We start from the raw sequence: 26101 nt of genomic DNA, 5'->3' as shown, positions 1-26101 counted from the left end.
TAAGTCAACGACGACTTGAAGCCATATCGATCTGTGCATTTCGCCACTAATCATGTTCATTATTAAAGAAGACCTTAATCAAAATTAAAGACAAGTTGAGCATTTTCTGACCGAGAAAATACAATAACTTACATGGGTTCCCCCGGCCCTCTACAGAACGGAGTATATAACACCGTCCTCCTTTTGTGGAAAGAGTAAACTGTGACATGTATGCACGATTTCAGGGGATTGTCTTGGTAACGTCTTTTGCTTAAAATATCGACAGGTCTAAACTTTTCTTGAAATTCTTGATTTTGCTGGGAAAGCAAGAGCATATGGAGAGTCCTCGTGGGATTTTGTTGGTCGCACTTATTGCAACTTTCGCTGTTATTCACTTTTCTCAAGCTGAAGATCAAGAAGGTATGTATCTATATATTTTTTGAGATATGTTAATAGAATTTTGGAATTCTCATTGTAGAAAATCTACTGTTACCTGACCTAAAATCTGCACAAAGCATGTGGTTTAAAATAAAAAGAGTACAAAATTGTCACTTTTAACACAGCAATCGTTATCTTGGATTATTGTAACTCTTAAGGTGAACAAAATTTAGAAGAAAAAAAAACACTCGAATAATTAAAGTGACCATTAACTGAAGACACTATTGGATATCGTAATAGGGTTCATCAGTTTGGATTGCGGTTTACCCCCGAGTGAAGCGTCACCATATATAGAGCCAGATACTGGACTATGGTTCTCATCGGACTCGGACTTCATCCAAAGTGGAAAGATTGGGAGGATCGATGCAAGTCTACCCAAGACTCTAAAGTCATACGTGACCCTTAGGTACTTTCCAGAAGGGATACGCAACTGTTATAATCTTAGTGTGAAGCAAGGGACCAATTATCTGATGAGAGTTACAGCTCTATATGGAAATTATGACGGTCTTAATATTACTCCTAAGTTTGACTTATACGTTGGTCCTAACTTTTGGGTAATGATAGACCTAGAGAAAAGGATAAGCGGTCAAACCGAGGAGATCATTTACATCCCAAGATCAAACTCCTTGGATTTGTGTCTTGTTAAGACAGGCCCGACCACGCCAATAATTTCATCCTTGGAACTAAGGCCGCTAGCAAATAATCTTTATATCACTGAATCTGGCGCACTGAAGGGTTTCAAGCGATACTATCTTACCAGTTCAGATACCATTCTGTCGTAAGTCGCTTTTAGATGATCTTAACCGTTTTCCTCATTTGAGTTTATGTAGTTATTAAGTAATAACATAATATTTTATGAATCATAGGTACCCAAATGACGTCAGCGACAGAATATGGGAACCAAAATTTGATCCAGAGTGGAAGCATATTTCCACCACTCTGGAAGCAAACAACTCCAATGGTTTTGCTGTACCACAGAATGTACTCAAGACCGCGGTTGTACCTGCCAATGCTACTGCACGGTTTAATATTACCGAGGAGCTTGATTTCCCTGGCGACGAAATTTACTTGTACATCCATTTCTCTGAGGTCCAATCATTACAGATGAATGAATCTAGAGAGTTTGATATTTTTTGGAATGACCAACAGTTTGACAAAACGATAAGCCCTGAATATTTGAAGGCCACGACAATTAAGTCCACAACACCAGTCACTTGCAAAGGAGGAGTATGCAACTTAGAGCTGATAAGAACTACAAACTCTACTCTCCCACCTCTTCTCAATGCCATCGAACTTTATGCCGTCGTCAAATTTCACCAACTGGAAACAAATGAAAATGATGGTACGCTTACTACTCATGCAAAGGTTCCATATATGCATTCCCACAAATATATACATTGCTAAATACAACATATATATTGTTCTACTATTGACAGTTGTTGCTATCCGAAAAATCAAAGAAAGATATGGATTGAATAGAATCACATGGCAAGGAGATCCATGCGTCCCCCAGAAGTTTTTATGGGACAATCTAAATTGCAGCAGCACAGATACATCTAGACCACCAAGAATCACTTATTTGTGAGATATTTATATAGCACAACATCTTTAGAATTGTAAGAAAACATTTTCTAGATACTTTACACACTTTTTTCTTCTGTAAACAGGAATTTGACTTCCAGCGGGTTGAAAGGATTCATAGCAGCTGCAATTCAAAATCTTACCCATCTTGAAAAGTTGTAAGTATGATAGTTCGTACTTCATAGAAAATAAAATTCATACATGTCAGTAACTTGATTCTTACAAACTTCAGGGACTTGTCAAATAACAATCTCACTGGAGAAATTCCTGGATTTCTGGCTGATATGAAGTCTTTAATGCTCATGTAAGTTATTTTTAGTGCTCATGTAAGTTTCTTGGGATCATGTAACCTACATGTATGACTATTCTCTGGTTTAACAGAAACTTGAGCAAGAACAATCTGATTGGTTTCATCCCACAAGCCCTTCTTGAAAGAGAAAGTGAAGGGCTAACGTTATTGTAAGAATTCCCACACACCTTTCTTTTTGAATCCTTCAACAAATGAATTCAGAATTCTAACGGTAATTAAATCATTTTTTGGGTAGTGTTGATGGAGAGAATCGTTGTTTATCTGGCTCATGTGTCACAGAGAAGAAATTTCCAGTAAAAACTGCTGCATTTGTTTCTTCGGCTACTGCCTTGGTTATTATGGTGATTCTTGTTCTCATTTTTGTGTTTAAGAAGAAAAAATCACCAAATTCAGAAGGTATTTGCTAAAACTCATTTCATGATATTTATAATATTCTTGTACTAAATGTTGGTTTCTACAGCTCTACCACCATCATCAATTAAGCCGAGTGCGAACGTTGCATCTACTAATATATCCGAAATATCAATCGATATGAAAAGAAAAAAATTTACTTACTCAGAGGTGATGGAAATGACAAACAACTTGGAAAGACCACTTGGTGAAGGAGGGTTTGGCATTGTTTATCATGGTGTCATAAATGGCTCACAACAGGTAGCCGTCAAACTACTTTCCCAATCATCAAGACAAGGCCATAAAGAGTTCAAGGCAGAGGTAAGAAACTGTCGTAATTTTCTAATGTTAAACCAACGCGTTTCATGCATTCTTTCATTGTTGTACAGGTCGAACTTTTGTTGAGAGTTCACCACATCAACTTAGTAAGCCTTGTCGGATGTTGCGACGAACGAGATCATTTGGCTCTCATATATGAATACATGTCCAACGGAGACCTAAAACATCATTTGTCAGGTAAAAATTATAATATATAAATAGCTTAAGCATTTTCTTAGCCAAATTATGGGGAAAATAACAATATGGCTGATTTCACAATCTGTTATAGGAAAACAAGGCAGCTCTGTTCTGAAGTGGAGTACTCGACTACAAATAGCCATCGATGCTGCACTAGGTTCGAACTACCTCATAATAATGTCATTCACTTGTCGTTTTAATTACATAACATTCCATGTCATCAATAATGGACATAAATCTTCAAATACAAATAGTATAGAGTTCTAATTTTACTTAAATATAATGAACCATTTCTCCTCTTTTACATTGAAATACTCTATCCCAGTCTGTTACAATGACGAAGGTAACATCTTTCAATCTCGAATATTTGAATATTTTACTAAATTATTCATATATCTTAAAAATGGTTTTTAGAGATCATACACAAGTAAAAATGAGAATGTACAATGTTTGTAGGACTAGAGTACTTACATAATGGATGTCGGCCATCGATGGTGCATAGAGATGTCAAAAGTACAAATATATTGTTGGATGAGAAATTCTCTGCCAAACTTGCGGATTTTGGACTTTCCAGATCTTTCCAATTCGGAGATGAGTATCATGTTTCGACTGATGTTGCTGGTACCCCTGGATATCTTGATCCCGAGTAAGTATTTTTATTCTACCCAAAGTACAACTTCTTATATATGTATAACCCTGATGTGTCAAAACAAAGTTTAAAATAATAATGCACACCAATGTAAACTTTGTGAGAATGTTCATCTTCATCTTTAAATAAATGTACATGTACCTTACTCTTGTCTTTTTTGCCTTGCTAGATATTACAGAACAGGTCGATTGGCGGAAATGAGTGATGTTTATAGTTTTGGAATTTTATTATTGGAGATAATCACAAACCAACGCGTGCTTGACCAAACTCGTGAAAAGTCACACATAGGAGAATGGACAGCATTTATGCTTAATAGAGGAGATATTACTGGAATCATGGATCTTAACCTTCATGGTGATTACAGCTCTCATTCTGCCTGGAGAGCTCTTGAGTTGGCTATGTTGTGTGCAAACCCTTCTTCAGAAAAACGACCAAACATGTCCCAAGTTGCTTTCGAGTTAAAAGAGTGTCTTACTTCTGAAATCTCGATGAAAAGTAAAGATCAAGACATGGACTCTCAAAGTTCCCCTGAAGTAAGCATGAGCTGTGACACCAAGGGTTTGCCTAGTGCAAGGTAGTATTTGCAAAGAATCATTGTCTGTGTTACTGGTATTTTTTTTTTTTTGGAGTGACATCATAAAGAAAAAAATGAGAGGAAATATATAGCACTCTTTTGATATCGTGTAATTGAATATATTGTCATAATTTATTCTTTTTACACTTATTTTCCGCAGTTCCACATTAGTAGGCTACTTCTTCGGAACAAAGACCAGAGCCGCCAATGATGATGACTACTTAAGAAACTGATGCAACAATTCACACTTTAAATTTGTTCTTGAACGCTTTTGTGCATGATAAATTAACGAATAATAACATGTTTTCGAATATCAGGGTTTTTTGTTTTACAAAACTTTAGACCATTATCAAAGACAATCATCTACTTGAACCGAATCGAATACATGTTGAAGAGCAAGGAAAAAGGAATATGGATATGGGCCGAGCGTCATGACAGAACCCATATAATACAAGACAAAAGTGACGGGAATTGAAGTCGGTTTGAAATATATTTTGATCGTATAAAATACTCTCTCTGTTCCTGAAAGTAAGATTTTCTAGAGTATGCACGCTTATTAAGAATTTAATACTTGTTTATAATTTAATTTACTTTTTACTTTACTATACACTTTCCAATAACTTTCCACCAATGAAATTTAATCAATTCAAATATTCTCAATTAATGTTCCTCAAAAGTATAAAAAAGTACCTTAACAATATAGAAAATCTATCTTTGTGGAACAAGAAAAAAATCTAAAACATCTTACTTTCAGGAACGGAGGTAGTAATATATATTGCGTGGATCGTTGTCTATCTAATTTATATATAAACTAGATTCTGATCTGCGCGCTTGCGCTTGATTATTTATAATTAGCCTTTTTAAATTATTATTTTATGATTTGATGATATTTTATAAATTTCGGTTTACTTCCAAATTGTATTTTTGGTTTTCAGTTTGATTCTAGTTTGGTTACAATATTTGGATTTTAGTTTAAGAAATATATGAGCCGTTATGTTATTTATGAATTTGGCTTAAATTTGAGTTTAGTTATTTTGGATTTTGGTTTAGTTTAAATAACGATGTTAAGAATCCGATAAAAATTTGAGTTCAGTTAGAGCACTTAGGTCTAAATAGAGATATGTAATTTTTGATTCGATTATGATTTAGGTAGCTATATTTTGGTTACATTTTCTGATTTTTTTTATTTTGTGTTATTGAATGTTTTTAATATATGTTTTAAAAATTGGTATATCTCAAGATTATATACCAAGTCAGAAAATATATATTAATTATGTACCTCTACTTTATAAAGGTAGTATGTATATTCAACACTTGTGATCAAAATATATCCATATCATTTTAAAATATTAACTATTTTTAGTCTAAATAAGGATTAAGTAGCTATATTTTTGGCAAATAAGTCACTATATAATGGTGGTTGTTGAAACTAATTATTTATATTTTAATATGTTTATGAGAGGAATATGTCTCATAATCATTTGATGCAAATCATAATGTAAAATTAATAATATCATGTAAGATACATATTTATGAATATATGCAAGGTATAATCGGAAGAAAATTTAGGGTAGCCCACACAGATTTTCATTTATAATTATAGATTTGTTATCTTATGAAAAAACTAAATTATTTTTGTTATGTTGTGTAAATAATAGTAGTTTTGATTTGTTTTGGTGGCCATTTAATTTAAATATTTATTTTACACTGCACTTACCTTCAAGTTATTTTTTTGGCAGTAATATAATTCTGCAAAAGAAAATGTATTTTGTTATACGTTCACCGGGTGCATAAGTTTACCGGGTGCATAAGCCCATCTGATAACCTGCAAAGGTATCATTCCAAGCAAACACTCAATAAACCGAAGAGATAAAGACAAACATCAACTTTTGTTTGAAAATCAATCACAAAAAAACTCCATTTTGTGTGTATAAGTTCATACCGCTGCTGGGTTCTTGCATCCACCTGGAGGCGGTAAAATTAGCTCCAAGAACATGGAGAGTTAACTTAGCAGTACTACTAATCCAAATCTTCATTGATAAACTTCTTGGGATCTTTCTTGATAGTCCCATTGAAAACAGTATTATGAAAATGTTAGTATCACATTGGGTTAGTACGCACCGTAATTGATTGCTAATTTGCTACTAATAGTTTCAGAACTTTTTCAATCTCAGGAAAAATGTGAGTAATATGTTTAATCGCAAGAACTGATCCTATCACCTTGAACCAAAAAAACATAACTTTTAAATCATCAGGATTCCAGTAAACAACAAACCAAAGAAACAGTTGCAATGTGAACAAAATATTTTAGTAGCTTGAGAATCTCCACTATTCTCGTCTTGATGAACCGCCCTTGCCTAAGACAAAATTAAACCAGGAAAAAGTTTAAGACTTCTTTACTCATATTCCCAAAAGAAATTGATGATACAAAAAAGAAAAAAAACTGCTAAGTTGTCTTTTGAATGTTAGTTTTGGTTCGAAAGTATCAGTTTTGACGGTTAAGGTGTCGTATTATTCATTCTCTATATCACCATACCTTTCTTGTGAAAAAACTAAAAATATAAATTAATTTAAGACTGAAGCTTTGTTAAAATATTAGATCACACCAATTATATAAGAAATAACACGTGTGGAGATCATTTGATTAATGTGTTTCCATTTCTCTTGTGACGGAATAAGGAATCATCGGAAAAGGATCTTATTAAGAAACCCATAATCAAGGATCATAAATCAGGAGAAAAAAAACAGAGTCGATGTGAGATGATCATGCATGAAGCTTATTGGTCCTGTGGATTATTAAGAAATCAATTAAATAAGCCACTAAGATCAAACCTCGGTGGAGATTTGGATCATGACGCTTAAATGAAACTATTAAATCCACTGGAAACTCCCGAAGACAAAGCGGTCACATGATTACAATTTACAAAATCCGCCCTAACTGAGTTTCTGAAGGAAAGCGAAAACAAACATGGAGAAGACTGAGATATCTAACGATCTGTTCTTGGAATCTTAAACCAAATCAGCAACTTTTGTTTCCCAGATTTAACTACCAATGAATCTATGAACCCTGATCATGCATTTGAATATCAACAACTAATAATCAAAAGCCAGGAATCAAAAAGATTTTTTTTTCTAAATCAAATTGAAAGAATATTGATTTTAATAATCAAAAACCCAGAAAATGAGAAACTAAATCTAAGTGTAATCAATCATTCAATCAATTCTGGTGAGCAATTTTTTATTTATGTCGTAGCTACTTATTAATTTAATAGGGTAAATCTAGTGTAACGTAAATGTAGATAAAAATAAATACAAAAGTTATTAAATATGGTATAATAGAAAGTGTCTAAATATTTAGTCACAACATTGTTTAATAAGCCCAAATTTAAAATATGTCATGGTAATTTCAAATAGGACTCTATTTTAATAGATTAGATGATTGTACTCATTATTATATAAATAATAAAGTATCATTTATAGAACATTGAGAAAATAATAATAATAATAATAATAAAGTGTAAAATTAATCAAGTAACTAGATTTTGACATGCATGTGCGGCTACTTTTTTTCATTTTATAAATTTTATTTGATATTATTACAATATTTTAAATATATATATATATTCCACTTTAGTATTATATATTGTGTAATTTTATAATATTATTGTTTATATTTCTTATTCTGCATTATTAATATATAGTGATTTGTTTAATTCATTTTACTTATTAACTTATATTACTTACGAATATATTTTTAAATTAGATACAATAAAATAACAATATGAAATAATTAAATAGAGAACCTCCTTCAAAATATTTTTTTCTTTAATTTATATATTTGCATATAATACATTTTTAAAAATTATTTATTTATATTTAGATGTTGTGTTTTTAAAATATACTTTAACATATATCATTTTAGTATTTTAAGAGATTTATATGTAAAAACACTATTTTGTTTAAATATTATAGCCCTATTATTTTAGTAAATTTTATACATAGTAGCATTTATCATATTATTTTAGTAAATTTTATTGATATAGAATATTTTTGGATGTCATGATATTATGTTTTTTTTTAATTAATATTTCTAAACATAAGATTACTTTAATATTTACAACATTTATAGATTGTTTTTTCGTGGTGCATTTCAAAAAATTATTATTTATTATCTATGATTTTATCTTTTGTAAAATTTGAAATATTATCATTTTGAGTTTGAATATTTATTTTCAAAATTATATATTTTTCAAAAAAAAAACTTTAGAAAATTACATAACTATTTTCGAGTTTGGGAGATTACATGAATTTTGAGTATGCTTTTGTTACTGCATTAATACATTATTTCATAAAACTATTTTTATAATTAAAATAAGTAAATTTATAATTTAAATTTTATTTGTCATTAATATTTTAAATGAATAATTTAAATTTCACAGTTTTCTAATAAAATATTTTTAAGTAGTATATGAATTAAGGTTATTATATACTATTATATTTTTGTATATAATTTTTTTTAAATAATATATTGTTGTGAGTTTCAAAATAAATAAAAAAAGATAATATATAGTTGTAGATATAAAATTTTAAACTATTTTTGTACAAAAATATTATATAGTTTATTAATTTTAACACATTTTAATGATGAGTGATAATTTATTGAAATGAAAAAATTTAAAAAATAAAACTTGTTAATTTACCTATTTAATATAATTTTGTCATATATAATTCATAAATCACTTCTATTTTTATATAATACAGAATATATTATAAATTTATAAAAATAGTATAAAATTTTAATTTTCTTGTTTTAGAATAAAATTTTAATTAATATTAATTTATAATAATTTTATATTACTACTTATGAAATTAATTAATGTATTATTTTATAAAAATACTTAAATTTTTAGTAAGATTTTGTTAGATTTTTTTCAACAGATTTTATTATAATTAAAAAAATAAATTATAATTGGTTTATTATTAATGTAAATAATCAAATATATCATATTAACTAATTATTTAAGTGGTCTTACTTTGACTTGTTAATAGTAAATAAAAATAGGATCCTAAATTAATAGATTAGATAATATGATAAAAATGTATTATTTGCATCACTAAATAAATAATTCAGTTCTTTAATTAATAAAGGAAGTAGATAATGTAGTGTAAAACTTTCTAAATATACTTCATAGCCGGCTTCTCTCTTATTTTTAGAGAGAGAGTCCTCTCTCGAATCCTATTCTTCTTATCAATTTCAGATCTTTGAGAAGAAGAGCTTTCACCATCTGGATTTTTTTTTCATCATCGGACTCTTCTGATTTATGTTTTCTGATGGTTCAGGCTTTTGACTCCTAGAAGTGATGGTTCTCTCAACGTTGCCTTCACCGGAGTTCGTCTCCCGGAAAGTGTGATTTTGTTACATCGTTTTCACCATCTCATCTTCAAGCTAATCTTTATCATTAAAGATGGTTGTTCGTTCATGCAGGAAGATCGGAGTTCTTTTGTATCGATCGAAGACAGTGGTATATCTCTCCTGAAGCGATGATTCTGACCTTACATGAAGACTGCTTTTTTGGTCTTTCACCGATCTGTTTTCGCTGATGGCGGAACTCTGACGTGACTCTTTCCAGTGGAGGTGGTGGCTCTCTATCTTGACGCGTGTTTTCAGAATTGTCAGTTGATTGTGTACGTGGTGGCAAGTGTCACTTAACTTCCTCTATGGTTTTCTCTATTGGGCTTATGACCCATAGAATTTTGTAGATATAGATTGTTGTTTAGGTCTTCTATTACTTTGTATTGGGTTTAGTACTTCGTTGGGCTTTGACTTATAAATAGAAAATAAAAACAGACAAAAAAACATAATGTTGTAAAAGAAAATCATGGGCAGAGTGAAACGAGTGTTGCTTGTAAGCTTCTTTAAAATCATTTTGTTGTTATCGTCTCTTGTCGCTACTCTACTGAAGATCTTTTACCTGTGTATGATTGGGTACTAGCTCCTTGGCAGACGAAACCGTTAGTACCAATAACAACAAATAAGCGTGTAAAGAAGCTTTTCTAAAATCAATCACTTCATGTTATTTCTCGGCATTACTAACTAAATTATTGTTACTCAAACATTCTAAGAGGTTCCAATGTTCCTTCGTGGTCACAAAGTTGCAATTCGTTCTGCAGGAGAGATATGTTTTTGCATGAAGCTAAGGACCAATTCATGCAAAGACGTCAAAGCATCAAATATTCTTGTTGATTCAGGATTCAACGCCAAAATATGTTATAATCTTATTCATGCATGTTAACGTTATTATTAATTTATTATATGAATTTAAATTAACAAAATATATTGGTTATATATGTCATAGAATATGAAAAAAAATGTCATAGAATAGGGTTGCGAATAAAAATTAACACATAATTTGTTTCAAACATTTCAATAACATTGGTTGTGAATATTATTGATTGTTTTGGACCGTTATTTTTGTGGAGTACAAACTTTTTTGGTTACTTCACTAATAAAGTTATAATCAAGGAGGAAAAAGAGAAATATAAAGACGGCCGTGATTAGGGGTTGGCGTTCGGGTAACCATTCGGGTTCGGTTCGGATCTAATCGGATTTCGGGTTTTCGGGTTTAAAGATTTCAACCCCATTCGGATATTTTTAAATTTCGGTTCGGGTTTGGATCGGATCTTTGCGGGTTCGGTTCGGGTTCGGATAACCCATTTAAATTATTTTTAAAATTTTAATATCATTATATGCTTAAAATTTCTCAAAATCTATAAAACAAAATAATATATTACATATAAATTTGTATAATATATGTCAAAATGCCTAAAAATAACATATAAGTTGGTTTGATTTGAATATTTGGATAGAAAATCAATAGATATTTTAAACATTTTGGTGTTTTGAATATATTTTTGCTATTTTAGACATTTACTTTTGACTATTTATGTACATTTTCAAGTATTTTAGATAACTTAAAAGTATCTTATATATTTTGGATGTTTTTAATATATATTAAATCTAAAAATAAGTAATACTTAGGTATATAAATACCAAAATACCAAAAAGTATCCGAGATACTTCGGTTCGGGTCGGGTTCGGTTTCTGTTCTTTAAATACCAAAATTTTGAACCCGTTCGGATATTTAATCAATTTTGGTTCGGGTTTGATACTATTTTTTCGGATCGGGTTCGGTTCGGATCCGGGTTTTTTGCCCATCCCTAGCCATGATCTATAATAAAATTTTATCCATACGTTACAACCTGGATTGTAATTATTAGTACATATTGATACTATTCAGTTATTGGCTGCTAATTATGTACAATCATAATCATTCTGATGTGTATGTGCATATATATATATGAACATGTACATGCACATATATGTGTATGGTATTATATATAGTACTTTTTACTCAAAAACTCAAAAGTGATTGCATGCATGTATGATATATGCATGGAGAGACGAGAAGAGAAGTCTAATCCAAACCTAAACGCCCCCTATAATTACTATTAATCATATCTATCTCGTAACTCCAAATTTAACAGTGCAATCAATTAGCCGTCACCCCACGTCCTCTAATAGATTCATCATCACTTCATTTCTCTTCTCCACTCTCTCTGTATATAAATATATCTAAATATATCGTTTCTCCCTCATGCAGCTTCACAACACAACCTCCTCTCTATCTCTCTCGCTGCTCTACAATGGTTGATCATAAACTCAAGGAAGAGAAGCCCTTCTCATTTCTAACATATTCACCATCCTTTGATGATCACATGTCAGTTTCAGAATCTTTTGCTTAGCTTAATTTGTTTTTTTTGTTGCTAAAATAGCTTAATTTGTTGTTTTCTTGTAATATAATGTATTCTCTATTATTTGGCAGACGCAGCTCGTTAACGTTTCCTTCATTTGATTGGGAAGAAGAGCTTCTTCCTCTCCATAACAACTTCGCTTCTCAAGCTTTTCATTTGCCTACACCTTCTCTGTCATTACCTGACCTTGAACCCTTGTCTCAAGGTATAACGCATCGTTTGCATAGTTGTTATATATATGTAAACACATAGAGGTCTCATAGATTTTGCTTTTGTCTTGAAGATGTACTCGACTCATACAGCTCTGCAGAGCAGAACAGAGGAGAATATGACGTGGACATGAATACTAAGAAGAGGAAACTCAACAGAGAACATAACGTGAGAATCATCAGCGATATTACTACCTACACAACCTTTCCAGCTTCAAAGGCATTGTCTATGGAGACTATCTCTCGCTACTTCTATATGCCAATAACTCAAGCCGCAATGGACCTTGACGTTGGTTTAACTCTTCTGAAAAGAAGATGTCGCGAACTTGGTTTTCGTAGATGGCCTCATCGCAAACTCATGAGCTTACTAGCTCTTATTAGTAACGTCAAGGTATATTAATAACACTTTTTATTAAATTGTGTCTTTATTACTGTGAGTGATTTTTATTTAATCATATGTGATTAGGAGCGGCAGAAGATGCAAGGCGGAGAGAAAGCAGGAATATTCAAGAACGCAGTAGAGATACTTGAGGATGAGAGGAGGAGGATCGAAGAGAATCCGGATTTGGAGTTTAGCGACAAGACAAAGAGGCTTAGACAAGCTTGTTTCAAGGCTACACACAAGATGAAGAAGAAGAATAGTCTCAAGTCAGAGATGTCAATACCTTCTTGTTCAAGCAGCGGCTCTGTCCTTAGCGAGGAGGAAAGCGATGAAGAAGTGAAGTATCTCTTGTGTGGTTTCACAAGTGAGTTTAGTGGTTTGTGAAAAATCTTTTTTTTTATTAAGGATTTGGATTTTAAAGCCACTGATCATTCAACAAAAACATAAATAAGAAACTGATAATTTTTAAGGACAATACATTAAGCTTAAACATTTAGCTTCTCAATCTCTCTCCTTAGAGCATTAGCTCTAAACACACTCCCAATGGTGTTCACAGCCAACTTCAAATCCTCCAAAGGACTACCCGGTGCGACCCTCTTGTACAGATAACTATCAAACGTCATCTTCTGAACGTACTCATCACCGCACATTTCAACAAACGCTTCTCTAGCCGGATTAGATCTGTAAAACACTTTCTGCAACAAATCAAGCACCCTGTACGTAGGCAAGTACGTCTTGTCCCATTTCTCCAAGTACTTCCTCAAATCACTCTCGTCAATCATCTTCTTACCTGTTGCAATAAAAACACTTAAACACGCAAACACACATAAAGACAAAATGTGATGTCTTTACCATTTTGTGAGCCTTCAACGATGGCTTCAGCACACATTCTTCCACTCTTTGCAGCGAAGTAGATCCCTTCACCGGAGCATTTAGTCACGTACCCTGCAGCATCACCAACAAGAGCCACACGCTTGGAGAGTCTGCGTGGTCGCGGGTGTTCCGGAATAGGGTGAGCCTCCACGCGGATGATCTTGCCTCCTAGAATCTTGTCCTTGGCTCTGTTTCTTGTCGCGAGCTGGAACTTCTTGATGTCACCTTTGTGAGTAACGGTGCCCGTTCCAACAGCTACATGGTCGCATTTAGGGAAAACCCACCCGTAAAAGTCTGGCGACACGTCATCACCGACGTACATCTCAGCTAGATCCTCGTAGTACGTCATCTTGTCATCTGGGATTCTGATTCTCTCCTGAAAGTTTCAAAATTTTCAGACATTCAGTTCCGTAAGAACATGATTAGGCCTAAGTGTTTGGTTATATGTTTTCCGGTTCGGTTTTCTGGTTCTTGGTTTTTGGGTTCTAAAGTTACAAAAACTGTTTGCTTATTTTCAAAATTCAGTCGATTTTGGTTTGGTTATTTTTAATAGTCACTCGATTTTGGTTTGGTTATTTTAGTTTTTAGTTCGGATAACAATGATAGAAACCGGCTAATATACGCAATATTTCGTATTCGAACTGGTTTCGGTTTGGTTTCGGTTTTCTAATAATTTCGATAAATTGGGGAAAATCAGATTTTTTCACATTAAAATATAAAAATAATTTTCAATATTTTGAATAAAAAAATATTTTGATATTTCAGGGTTTTCGGATTGGTTCGGTTTATAAGTACTATTTCAAAGGATATTTTGGTTCAATTTTTTGATTTTCGGTTCAGTTGGATAATTGAGAGTTTTCGGTTTGGTTTTATTTTTTTTGGTCGGTTACGGTTAGATTTTCGGTTCTCTATGACCAGACCATTGATTCTCATCAAACTACGTAAAGGGAAAGACTCTGACCTGAAACGCGATGGCGTAGTCATAGTCTCCGGCACCGATAGACTTCGCAACTCTAGAGTTAGCTCCGTCAGCTCCGATAACGGCGTCAACCTCCATCGTCTTCTTCTGTCCCGTAGCTCCCGTCTTCCCATCATACTCCGTGTAATGCAACACGTACGGCGAGTCCCATTCCTCCGGTAGATCCATCTTGAGGAAGAGACCGTTGATTACAGTAGCCCCACTCTTCTCCGCTCTCTCCCTCAGGTACTGGTCAAGAACCTCTCTCCTCACCATACCTATGTACTCATGCTCCTTGAGCGTACGGCCAATGTCCACGGCGATGTTGGACGGAGAGATCATCTTCATCTTGGTGACCCTTCGGTCGATGATGTCTAGCGGCAAGTTGAATTCTCCGACCATGCAGAGAGGGATCGCGCCGCCGCAGGGCTTGCAGTTGTCCATCTTGCGCTCGATGAGGATCGTCTCGATGCCTCCCTGAGCGAGAGTTTCGGCGGCGGCTCCTCCTGCCGGGCCTCCGCCGATGACGGCGACGCGGAGGCTGCGGTTGGCGAGCTTGGGGCTGGCTCTTGATGCGGTTACTTTGAGAGAGGTCCGTCGCTGGGAGCGAGAGAGGGACGACGGAACATGGGAGACGAAGTTAATCTGGTCCGGTGAGGACTGACGAAGTCCGGTGAAGGATTTGAGTGCGAATGTCGCCATTGTTGTACTACAGTGAACACTAAGCAATGGAGTGTGTTCTTTTTCTCTCTTCCTCGAGTTCTGAGTATTGTGTTTTGTTTTAAATGTATTTTTGTTTTAGTGGATTAGATATGGTCGGAGATTCCCAAGGTGTAGAGACCGTTAGATTGAATAATAGACGGTGGTGATGAGATGTGGATAGAGTTACGGGTTTGGGTTGTTTCTTTTATCTGTGGCTCCCATTTTGTGGAGCAAACGGCTGCGTTTTAGCCACATGGGATTGTAATGTAACCACTTGTTATGTCTTCTCTTCATAGGCATGGGTACTGGCCACGTAGGATAGTAATGTAACTATTTTGTCGTCTCCTGATGTCTTTCATGGGCATGGCAAGTATCCGTAGGATTTTAGGCTATTTCATGGGCATGTCAAGTATCCGTAGGACTTTAGGTCCACACATTTATGATTTTTGGGTTCAAAAGTTATTCCAAGTAATTTTTTCACAGTACAATTAGAGAGAGAAGGAAACTTAACGCTTTATTTCATTTTTATTTTATTTTAGCGTATGGTTGAGATTTTCTTTTTCTCTGCTTACTCTGTATTGGTTAGAAAACAACTTTAACTTATAACTGCAATGGCCATCGATTTTCAACGGTTCAATATTCACGTTTGGCTATTTACCAGATGACCACTGAATGGTCTTATTGTCTTCGGGCCTGAGTATTTTCTTCGGTCCATTGGGCTTACTTGTGCCCATGTATCCCTGCATCAGACATTGTGCAAAGACAGAAGTAAATACTCCTTTGTATCACTTTAAGAGGGGCTTAAAAAAAATTATTTTGTTTCGTAATAAATGATGTTTTTGCTATTCTAGATAAAATTTTATGTCATTTAATATTTGTGACCAACTACAAAATATTGTATTTTTTTTCATTGTCTCTCCACTAAAACAAAACAAAACAAAAAATAATTATCTGTGGAGAAGATTAAGTACATAAAATGCTAATTAACAAAACAAGGGGTATTTAAAAGGTGAAAAACAGAGCAAAACCCTTTGTGTATTTCAGTGGATGACCTTACTTAGCTAAGTTTGGTGTGGGGTTGTTTTATTTTTAAAACTGAATGAAAAGGTAACCTTTTCAGACATGGGTTTCATAAAGATTGAGACTTTAAAAAAGTATCTGACATCTTCATATCGTCTTTTAGATTAAGATTCCATCATGTTATATCTTGATAGATATCATATATAGAGTGTGATTATTACAGTTTCAAAAGCTGCTCTAAGTCACAAGAAACTGGAATTAGCAATCAGGACAGTATGGTCGAGTGTGGCGGCTGTTAGCACCTGATCCTGGATAATCGTTAATCTCCACAACATTCATCAACCTCCGTGTCCTTGTTCTTATCTTAGGATCCATTTCATTTCGTCTCTAGTGGAAACAATTATAGACCAAAAAAAAGCAAGAACAAGAATCAAAAAACAGAAGATATTCCATTTTTGCTCCCACTGTATGCGTGTGTGTGTGTGTATATGGAGTAGATTCTTACCAGGTAGCTAATCTGATTCAGTTGTTGTCCCTTGGTTTCACAGTCTATCGGTTTATCGGTTCCTGCAATAAGCAAGAATTGTAAGAAAGAAACAGAATAAGAAGAAGAAGAATAAACTTGAGGAGAGAATGAGATAGAAGTATTACACACTTGCAATGACTAGGACAGGCTTCGATGCGATCACAATAGACAGCACAGCTAAAACCAAGAATACTTGAAGTTGAAAGAGTTGTCTTCTCGCCATCTAATTTCTCTTAAAGAGCAGATGATGTGTTCTGTTTCTTCAAGCAAAGGTTTGTCTGATTTATATAACAAAACTCTGTGTGCTAATCTCCAGGATCAGGGTTTATGGTGGATGAAGATATAGATATTTAAGTAGAGCGGATTGTGGAGTTCTTTTGATCTCTACCGTTGCTTGTGGAAATAAGCCTTTTGTGTTGGAGGCATCACATGATGCTCATCAAAATAAAAATATTTAAGCACTAGTGTTGTATTTTATAATACACACTGACACACAAATATATACAAAACTCCTGAATATCATTTTTAACACGACTAAAAGTCTAAAACAAAAGAAATACAAAGATGACCGGAAAGCTCCAAAGTTTCATTTCAGTATTCTATGACACTCTATAACCTGAGCTCGTAAGAACCGCTACTTGGTTAATCAGCCCCTGTTCTTGAACTGAACAAATTAGACTTTGACATTCAACAACTCGAGAAATTTAAAGTATCCAGGAGGATAACCATAATGATTGATCCATCATCCTTGCCTCAACAGTTTAATCACTGCAGGAAAACAAAGGACCACAATACCTTGGGATAATAATAACAAAAAGTTTACTGAATTTTGTATAATAATGACAAAAAGTTTACTGAACAGTGTATACTACCATACTCGGCGTGGTTCTAGCTTTTCATCGTGGACAGGAGGTTCAGGTGATTTCGGTTCTGTTAAGTCTTTTTCTCCACTTGTCCGCTTGGTTGACTATGGTCTTGTGCTAGGCCTTCAGTTATTTTAGGTCTTGACTATGCTATCTATGGGTTTGTTTAAGGATTATAGGAAGGTCTAGTAAAAATTTGAGTTTGTTTAAGGTGTGTTTTAGTCTGGTGTTTGGTGCTCTCGTATGGGTTTTAGTGTCTCTCCTATGGGCTTTTGTTTCCGAGGATATCAACGTGTTCCGCCGGCTCTTGTTACAACGTGTATTCCACCAAATGTTTAACATAATCAATTTACGGGGAGAAAAAAACCGTGTATATTATTAACATTACGATCCAGTTTCATAAAAGTCTTTTTCAGGGCATGTACAATCTGGAAGATGTTGCAGCTCAATATGTTTCACAAATCAACAGATCTTATGATAAAGACAGAGATATACTATACAGTGAGGTTTTGCCGGCTCTCCAGTTTCCTGTAATGTTCAAAACATAACTTATCAGTTTGTTTCATAACACACACTACAAAAGTACAAAAAGGTGAAAGCCTTGTTTATGTACTTGAGAGTTGAGAGAGACATCATTGCTTACTTAAGCATATATATACCTTTTCGTCCTTTCTACAAGAGTCAACTGCGCAAAATTGGCTATAACCTATTTGGGCCTCTAAATTTGCCTAATTGGTGATTCATATCTTCTTTTCAGCCCAGTGAAACTTCCTTCTTTTTTTAACCTAATTTTCGCCGCCGCAGAAGCAGCAGCTTTTCTATTTAAAACCCAACACGTCTCTTCAGAGACAGAACATAGTCTCTTCTCGTGTATCCCTAGTCTTGTACTTATACCATCTCTTTATATTCTCCCTACAGGTTCTAGGGGATTGTAAAGATTTGATCTTTTGTCTTCCATGAGCGTTCTTGTATGGGGTTTTATTTGTTGTTTTCAATGCCGGTGATGGTGTTAAATATACTTTGAGAGATAAGTCTCTAGGAAAAAAGAAACAAATCTGAGGCATTCTCTCCTTTAGCTTAGGTTGGTTGCATTAGAGAATAGTTTTCTTGTTTGCATAGATTGTAGTTGCGTATGATAATTCGCTCTGACTTGTTTGGTGTTCTAGTTTTTTTTTTTTGTGGGAGTGCATGTGACGATAAAAAGACAGGGACATCAGATTCTCCTTAGGGAGAAGTAGAATGATGATTATTGTCTAAATGGGAATCTCTCTGATGCACTTACCCAAAACTAAAACTTTGGTTTTGAAGCTTTGTTTTAATTGACGTTTTTGTTAATTGTGCCGGTGATGTATATCTATTGATGTGTTTTCATCAGATTTTTATAATGATGAATATAATCACAATTGTCACTACCTCTGAGGCACATTTTATTTTCGTTTTGTATTGATTGCATCTAAGAACGGTGATATGAAGTGTTGTTTTGTTCTAGCCTAACATTAACTTTTAGCTCCAAAAAGTTTAGCCAATGTAATCAGCTTTCTTGACTGTATATTAAGGCCCTCCTTGTTTAGATTTTGTTTTTGGGGATGCAGGTTGCTCACATGCTTATCCTTGCACTTGATGCTGTCAAGAGTTTTCAAGGTTGTGTGCTACCTTGATGCTTGAAGTGGAGACGAGATTGAGCAATTCAAGCTCCCAAGATCTGTCTATGATTCGAATTAACAAGTTGTAACATTATTTCAACTTAATGAAAATGTATAATTCTGTGTTTTTCAATAATCAAGAACAAATTTCTCTTGTTTTAATTAATCATGCTAGTCTTTATACTCAAAAGTTACATAATTTGAAACCAAATCTTCAAAAAGAAACTAACAATACAACCTTTGGTGCCGTTCTTGGCAAATGAGATATACATTACAGACGACCAAGATCGAAAAAAGGTTTTCTTTATCAATCTTCTATGACCCAAGCTTTTTCTTGGCATTGATACAAACGTAACCAGCATTTGATAAACAAAGTTCACATTTTTACGGATCAAAAAGATCATTGATCATCATCATCTAGGGTGCTGTTCCAACAGACTCAAGACCCTCTGTTCTGCTCCTCACAATCCTATGAAACACTTCCCTCACTTTCCTCTCAAACGGATCCAAACCATTCTTCAAAGCTTCATGAACCTTCCCCAACTCCTCAACCCTCTCCCTCACTCCAACCTCCTTCTCCTCCGACAACGGAAACTGAACAGAATCAACCAACTCCCCCATCAATCTCGAACTCCTCTCGATCTGATTAATCTCCTTCAACAACCCACAGCTGTTCCTCCTCTCCCTCTTCCTCGACTCCTCGATGATCCTATCGTGCAACGACATCAACGACCCTCCCCACTGAAAACTCCTAGGCACGTTGAAATGCACCTGAAGCCCTCTGTCCTGACAAGGGATCGCCGCGACAAGGGCCCACATCACAAACAACAACACCGACGCCATCGTGTAGACAGGAACCGCCAAACCGCTCGTCGCCGTCACGTCCCCCGCTCGAGGCGGAGCCAAACCGTTCCCCAAAGCTTGCAACTGCTTCGAAGCCGACCAAGACCTCGACACCGACCACGACAGCGACCTGAAATGTCCGATTGTTTTCTCCTTGTTCCGACCAAACGAACGGTTACGATGCTGTTGAGTCACGGAGCTCGAGGAAGAAGCGTCCTTGTCGTCCAGCATCCCGATCGCCAAATCAATCAGCGTCTTCTTCGCGCGGCGGAAGGTCCCTTCTCCGAGAGGTCTCGTCCTGTCGAAAGCGCAGACGACGATCTCGATCAGCTTCTGCCACTGGCGGATCCGCTCCACGCCGTCGCGGATCGCGTTGCAGACGTCGAGGGCCTTGACGCTCCTGTCGAAATACTCCGATACCATCCGATCCATCGGAGGCTTGGCTACGAGCTCGCGGTGGTTGGAGACGATGATGACGCGAAACTCCTCTTGACATAACAGGAACGATTCGAGGAGCTTCCCGACCCATTCGAGGGAGAGGAGGTCCTCGGAGGTTGAGGCGTTGAGGTCGACGAACCTCTCGGCGACTCTTCTCTGGAACGATTCAAGCTCGGCCTCCATCTGAGTCGACTCGGTGGTGGAGGATTCTGCGACCGAGTGGACCGAGTCGCGGCGTAGGTTGAGTAGCGTCCTCCCGAATGATCTTTGGTACTCCGTTGCTGGCATCCTCAAGATGAATTGATTATCGAAAAATTCTCATAAAAATCGAATCTTTTTTTTATGGGTTTGGAGCGAAGAGAGAGTGATGATGATGATGGAGGGGGAAATAAAGAACCCTAATGAGAAAGAGAAGGGATTTTATATTGATTTATTGAGTATTATTTCCTGGGTTATATTTGGTAATATTCTTTTTATTTTTAGGAGTATTACTTTTTATTTTTAATTAATGCTATTTATTTCACGTTCCAACGAAAGATATCTTTTTGTCTATTTTTATAAAAAAAATTTGCATTGTTAAGTCGTCTTAAACACGTAGCTAACACGTCAACTAGGGAATTATTAGTTAATTTTTTCATGGGGTTATAAATCTAATCTCAGCCGTTGGATTTAGTACCTGCGCAGACATATGGCTTTAAGACATGACAGCACGTGAAGGTTGTAATAAGGGATGACACGTGGCGGAATGTGAATTGGGGAAGTGTGACGGAGACGACGTCAAAATAACAGCTCATGCTTAGTTGGCGCGTCTTGGAGAGAGAGAAACGACTTGGTCCCGTCTGATTCGATTCTTGCAACTAGTTCGATTTGCTTTCGTGTTAATTTTATTTTTCTGTTTTTTTTTTTTTTTTGCTTTACCAGCTAAATAACTTATCAAAATTAATCAAGAACTGGTTAAGCAAATCTTTGTTTGATCTTTGTAGTTGTGTTTTGAAAATAAAACTCGTTATTTTGTTTCTATTTTACAAACGATCATATGAATTAGGTCTGAGCACGGATCGGATATCCGGATTTTTGAAGGTATTTGTGATTTGCTTCGTATGTCACGGATATCTAATTTTTCGATTTGTTTTGCTTCGAAAAAATACGGATATTCGGAAAAACGGATATCCGAAAAATAAATAGATATATGCGGATATTTACGGATACTTACGGATATCTCATATGATTTGATTAATACAAATAATCATAAAAATTTGATGCAAAATATTTTTTTGCATAATATATATGATAAAAATTAAAAGAAGTAGTGAATCTACATATTTTGTAAATTTTTTTAACTTAGTTAACAATTATAATAACACAAAACTTAAGAAACAAATTATAATTGTCATAAATGTGTTATCTTACTTTTATGTAAAACTTTTATATAAGTAATAATGTGAATATAATTTATCAAATCATATGTTAGAATAATAATTATATAATTTTATACATTAAAAACTTTAAATATAATCAAGATATATGTATTTATATATTGTCGGATCGGATTGGATATCCGCTTTCCGAAATTTTAATATTTGTGATTTGTTTCGATTTTAACGGATATTGATTTTTAGTATTTTCTTTGCTTCGAAAGTTTACGGATATCAGGAATTTTCGAATCGAATCGAAACGAATAACGATTCGAATCAAATTTAACAGATAAAATGCTCAGCCTTAATATGAATAATTAAAAATATGATCGTATTGTCTAAAAAATGGAATATGATAATATAATCAAAAGTTGAAAACCATGTTTGACCCAATCTTTAAGTTTTGGGAGATGGCTTTTTGCATTTAATTAAATACAAGACGTAAGATGTACACTACATTAGTTACACTTATAAAAATAATTTGTAAAATACGCAAAATGTGTGATACCAAATATTCTTCTGTCTATTCTGTAAAATCCTCAATATCTGGAGATAATAGAAAAAAATAGTGAATTATGCGATACTACTAAAAATTTGAAAGTATAGCACGTGTGGATTTCAAGTTCCAAGAGACATTAAACGAAGGAAAACTGATTAACTATAGGAAATGACAGACAAACTCCTCTTTTAAGTTTTGACTAATTCTTGAAATATGTAATAAGTTGTCAAGGACCGATAGAGTTCGTGCATTCTGCGTAGTTCGCGCTGGTCAAATAAGTTGCAGTATTTTCAATTCAGATTTCATTACAACATTTTAATTTCTCCAAACTGACATGGTCCGGACCAAAAATATGTCAAAACATTTAGCAGAAATCATATATTCTAGAACGTACCGGACATATATATCAATGTCTATTTATAGCCACAAAATTTTGAACAAAACAAATCAACTATAAACCATTTAACATTATTGCATGTCCATCCAAACCAAACTTATAAATATCAAACTCAATTGTACCAGAATACACGAGTATAAGAAAAAAAATTAAAGATTTGGTCGTCGCCTGAAAGATTCGTTGAAATATAAAAACATTAATAAGAGACCGAGATTGAAGGATGTGGTCCATGATTTTGGAAGGCAACGGTCACGCTATCTTGAAGTAGATAGCTGCATGACCCATCAATGGGTTCACACATCACAAACTCCATATCATTTTGCGCATCTGTTATTATATTATAGGTCTCGTAACGAAAAAGACTATTAAGTTGATGGGATGTGGAGATGGCACTTGTACCTACTTTCGTCGTCTACGTTGGTTCTAGTTTTGTTTATGATCCACTACAGCTGCGGTTAAACGTTTAAAACAGCATGATAAGTGTAGATCTAGGGCCTTGGTCCTTGGGTTGTAACAGCCACCTATTGGAGGCAAGTTTGGGCATGTCAACTCCCACCGACTCGTATCTGGTGGTTTCATTGAAATTAGTCCCCACTGTGTCCAGATGCGTCTTTGATGTCCATTGGTGTTGGTTTCTGTCAGATTTTTTCATAGCTATTCTTTTTTTTTTTTGTGCAACAACATAGCTATTCAATTTACGTAAGATAATTGCGTTTTCGACATTGTCTAGCTTGTATTAAAACTTTCCGTTATAATTATACTCTGTAATTTTGTAAATTATTAGAAATAATATACTCCCTTTTCGAGTAAATTAGAAATTATATACTCCATTTGAGTAAATTTTAACATTTTACCCAACTTCTGATTCTATAACCTCATATCACTCCACTACTTAAATTACTAAAATAAATAACTCTACGTTCAAGAACGCAACCGCAAACCTATTAAGGTCTGACTGGTTTAAACGCAGCGGTTGCAGGATTTTGCGGATGCGGGTAGTTGCGGTTTCTAGCGGTTTTAAGAGATTTGTACGACTGGTTCTGCGGTTAGAAATTGGTACGTTTACGGAATACTTATGACTGGTTAACTACCAAATACAACAGCGGTTAAATAATAAATTAACAATATTTACATTTTATATAATTATAGAAAATATCAAAAATCATAATATTATAATAAATATAAAAATTAATTTAGAAAGTTATAGTTTTAAATTTTTAATATTATAGAAAATAATTTTATTTTAAAATTTTATAATATTAATTAAAATATAATAGATATAGGTTCACACATCACAAACTCCATATCATTTTGCGCATCTGTTATTATATTATAGGTCTCGTAACGAAAAAGACTATTAAGTTGATGGGATGTGGAGATGGCACTTGTACCTACTTTCGTCGTCTACGTTGGTTCTAGTTTTGTTTATGATCCACTACAGCTGCGGTTAAACGTTTAAAACAGCATGATAAGTGTAGATCTAGGGCCTTGGTCCTTGGGTTGTAACAGCCACCTATTGGAGGCAAGTTTGGGCATGTCAACTCCCACCGACTCGTATCTGGTGGTTTCATTGAAATTAGTCCCCACTGTGTCCAGATGCGTCTTTGATGTCCATTGGTGTTGGTTTCTGTCAGATTTTTTCATAGCTATTCTTTTTTTTTTTTGTGCAACAACATAGCTATTCAATTTACGTAAGATAATTGCGTTTTCGACATTGTCTAGCTTGTATTAAAACTTTCCGTTATAATTATACTCTGTAATTTTGTAAATTATTAGAAATAATATACTCCCTTTTCGAGTAAATTAGAAATTATATACTCCATTTGAGTAAATTTTAACATTTTACCCAACTTCTGATTCTATAACCTCATATCACTCCACTACTTAAATTACTAAAATAAATAACTCTACGTTCAAGAACGCAACCGCAAACCTATTAAGGTCTGACTGGTTTAAACGCAGCGGTTGCAGGATTTTGCGGATGCGGGTAGTTGCGGTTTCTAGCGGTTTTAAGAGATTTGTACGACTGGTTCTGCGGTTAGAAATTGGTACGTTTACGGAATACTTATGACTGGTTAACTACCAAATACAACAGCGGTTAAATAATAAATTAACAATATTTACATTTTATATAATTATAGAAAATATCAAAAATCATAATATTATAATAAATATAAAAATTAATTTAGAAAGTTATAGTTTTAAATTTTTAATATTATAGAAAATAATTTTATTTTAAAATTTTATAATATTAATTAAAATATAATAGATATATTTTAGTATTTTATAATTTCAATTTTTAAAATTTTTATTGAATATTTTTATTTTTGTATTTATATGGTTTTTAAAAAAAAAAAGAAAAAAAATTATCCTCCCGCAACCGCCTGCAACCGCAAACACTAGCTGAAACCAGCTTTTGATTTTAAGAGGTTCGGAGCGGTTTGAAACGATTTGTAGTGGTTTGTATGGTTGTTTCGAAATGCTGTCAACCGGTAGCAACCGCAAAAGCTGCGTTTGCGGATAGTAGCGGGGAAACCAGTCGGGCCCTTAATTGGTCAACGACGAAACGCAACGCAACCGCAATCCGATTACTTGGTCAACTGCATCATTAACCCCCTTAAGAGCGTAGGTTAGCAACCGTATAAGCGCATGTTAGCACACTTTTCACAAAAAAAAGTCTCCTCTTTTCTTCCCCCTGCCCTACTTTTCCATTCCGACAGTAAAAGAGTTGTCGGAACCTTAAAAAAAAAAAAGCGATGAGCAACCGTGTCGGATTACTCGATCTGGAGAAGCATTTCGCCTTCTACGGAGCTCATCACAGCAACCGCGTAAACATAATCATCCACACACTATTCGTATGGCCTAACGCCTTCGCGACTCTCCTTTTCCTGTATTCCACGCTACCTCCGATTCTAGATCGCTCTTATCTAGGGTTCATCGAAGCGTTGACTTTTGACGGTGTTCTGCGCTTGGACATTGGTTTTATTCTCACTGTGATCTATGCTGTCTTCTACATATGCTTGGATAAGAAGTCTGGAGTTTTAGCTGCTCTGTTATGTTTCTCTTGCTGGATCGGCTCTAGCT

General features: G+C 34.5%; 6 protein-coding genes across 10 annotated transcripts in view; 3 read left to right on the top strand and 3 right to left on the bottom strand.

Annotated features, from left to right (window-relative positions):
* Positions 1–314: 314 nt before the first annotated feature.
* Positions 315–4441, top strand: LOC106300256 (putative receptor-like protein kinase At3g46340). Of its 4 annotated transcripts, XM_013736363.1 has the most exons (14): positions 315–399; positions 658–1195; positions 1284–1599; positions 1660–1759; positions 1854–1998; positions 2085–2156; positions 2231–2302; positions 2380–2457; positions 2544–2704; positions 2769–3019; positions 3088–3214; positions 3306–3371; positions 3671–3860; positions 4033–4441. In XM_013736363.1, the coding sequence occupies exons 1-14, from the start codon at positions 315–317 to the stop codon at positions 4439–4441; spliced, it is 2610 nt and encodes an 869-aa protein (XP_013591817.1). The 4 variants fall into 4 exon arrangements, with proteins under 4 accessions (XP_013591817.1, XP_013591816.1, XP_013591815.1 ...); XM_013736362.1 differs by having other exon boundaries at positions 1284–1759; positions 2544–2689; positions 2808–3019; XM_013736361.1 differs by having other exon boundaries at positions 1284–1759.
* A 7700-nt stretch (positions 4442–12141) lies between these two features.
* On the top strand, positions 12142–13439 carry LOC106300255 (protein RKD2). The gene is made up of 4 exons (XM_013736359.1): positions 12142–12215; positions 12327–12454; positions 12533–12849; positions 12925–13439. Exons 1-4 carry the CDS (start codon positions 12142–12144, stop codon positions 13222–13224), a joined length of 819 nt encoding a protein of 272 aa, XP_013591813.1. The 3' UTR covers positions 13225–13439.
* Positions 13218–15450, bottom strand: LOC106300254 (geranylgeranyl diphosphate reductase, chloroplastic). The gene is made up of 3 exons (XM_013736358.1): positions 14675–15450; positions 13693–14089; positions 13218–13630 (listed from the first exon to the last, which is right to left on the bottom strand). The coding sequence occupies exons 1-3, from the start codon at positions 15371–15373 to the stop codon at positions 13326–13328; spliced, it is 1401 nt and encodes a 466-aa protein (XP_013591812.1). The 5' UTR covers positions 15374–15450; the 3' UTR covers positions 13218–13325.
* Positions 15451–15955: 505 nt separating this feature from the next.
* Positions 15956–17270, bottom strand: LOC106299433. 2 transcript variants are annotated; one of them, XM_013735528.1, is made up of 4 exons: positions 17049–17270; positions 16899–16960; positions 16615–16780; positions 15956–16113 (listed from the first exon to the last, which is right to left on the bottom strand). In XM_013735528.1, the coding sequence occupies exons 1-3, from the start codon at positions 17140–17142 to the stop codon at positions 16652–16654; spliced, it is 285 nt and encodes a 94-aa protein (XP_013590982.1). In that variant the 5' UTR covers positions 17143–17270; the 3' UTR covers positions 15956–16113; positions 16615–16651. The 2 variants fall into 2 exon arrangements, with proteins under 2 accessions (XP_013590982.1, XP_013590981.1); XM_013735527.1 differs by lacking the exon at positions 15956–16113 and having other exon boundaries at positions 16420–16780.
* A 2278-nt stretch (positions 17271–19548) lies between these two features.
* Positions 19549–21169, bottom strand: LOC106300717 (UPF0496 protein At4g34320). Its single transcript, XM_013736919.1, has one exon. It carries the CDS (start codon positions 20992–20994, stop codon positions 19843–19845), a length of 1152 nt encoding a protein of 383 aa, XP_013592373.1. The 5' UTR covers positions 20995–21169; the 3' UTR covers positions 19549–19842.
* A 4510-nt stretch (positions 21170–25679) lies between these two features.
* LOC106298837 (uncharacterized endoplasmic reticulum membrane protein YGL010W) overlaps positions 25680–26101 on the top strand; it is a gene marked incomplete in the record, with an annotated part of 1522 nt that continues 1100 nt past the window's right edge. The window contains 1 exon segment of the mRNA XM_013734973.1: positions 25680–26101. Coding sequence (XP_013590427.1) covers positions 25774–26101 — 328 coding nt within the window.

Source organism: Brassica oleracea, chromosome C6, assembly GCF_000695525.1.
Source record: "Brassica oleracea var. oleracea cultivar TO1000 chromosome C6, BOL, whole genome shotgun sequence".
NCBI lineage: Eukaryota > Viridiplantae > Streptophyta > Magnoliopsida > Brassicales > Brassicaceae > Brassica > Brassica oleracea.
This window is presented reverse-complemented; position numbering and strand designations above follow the sequence as displayed.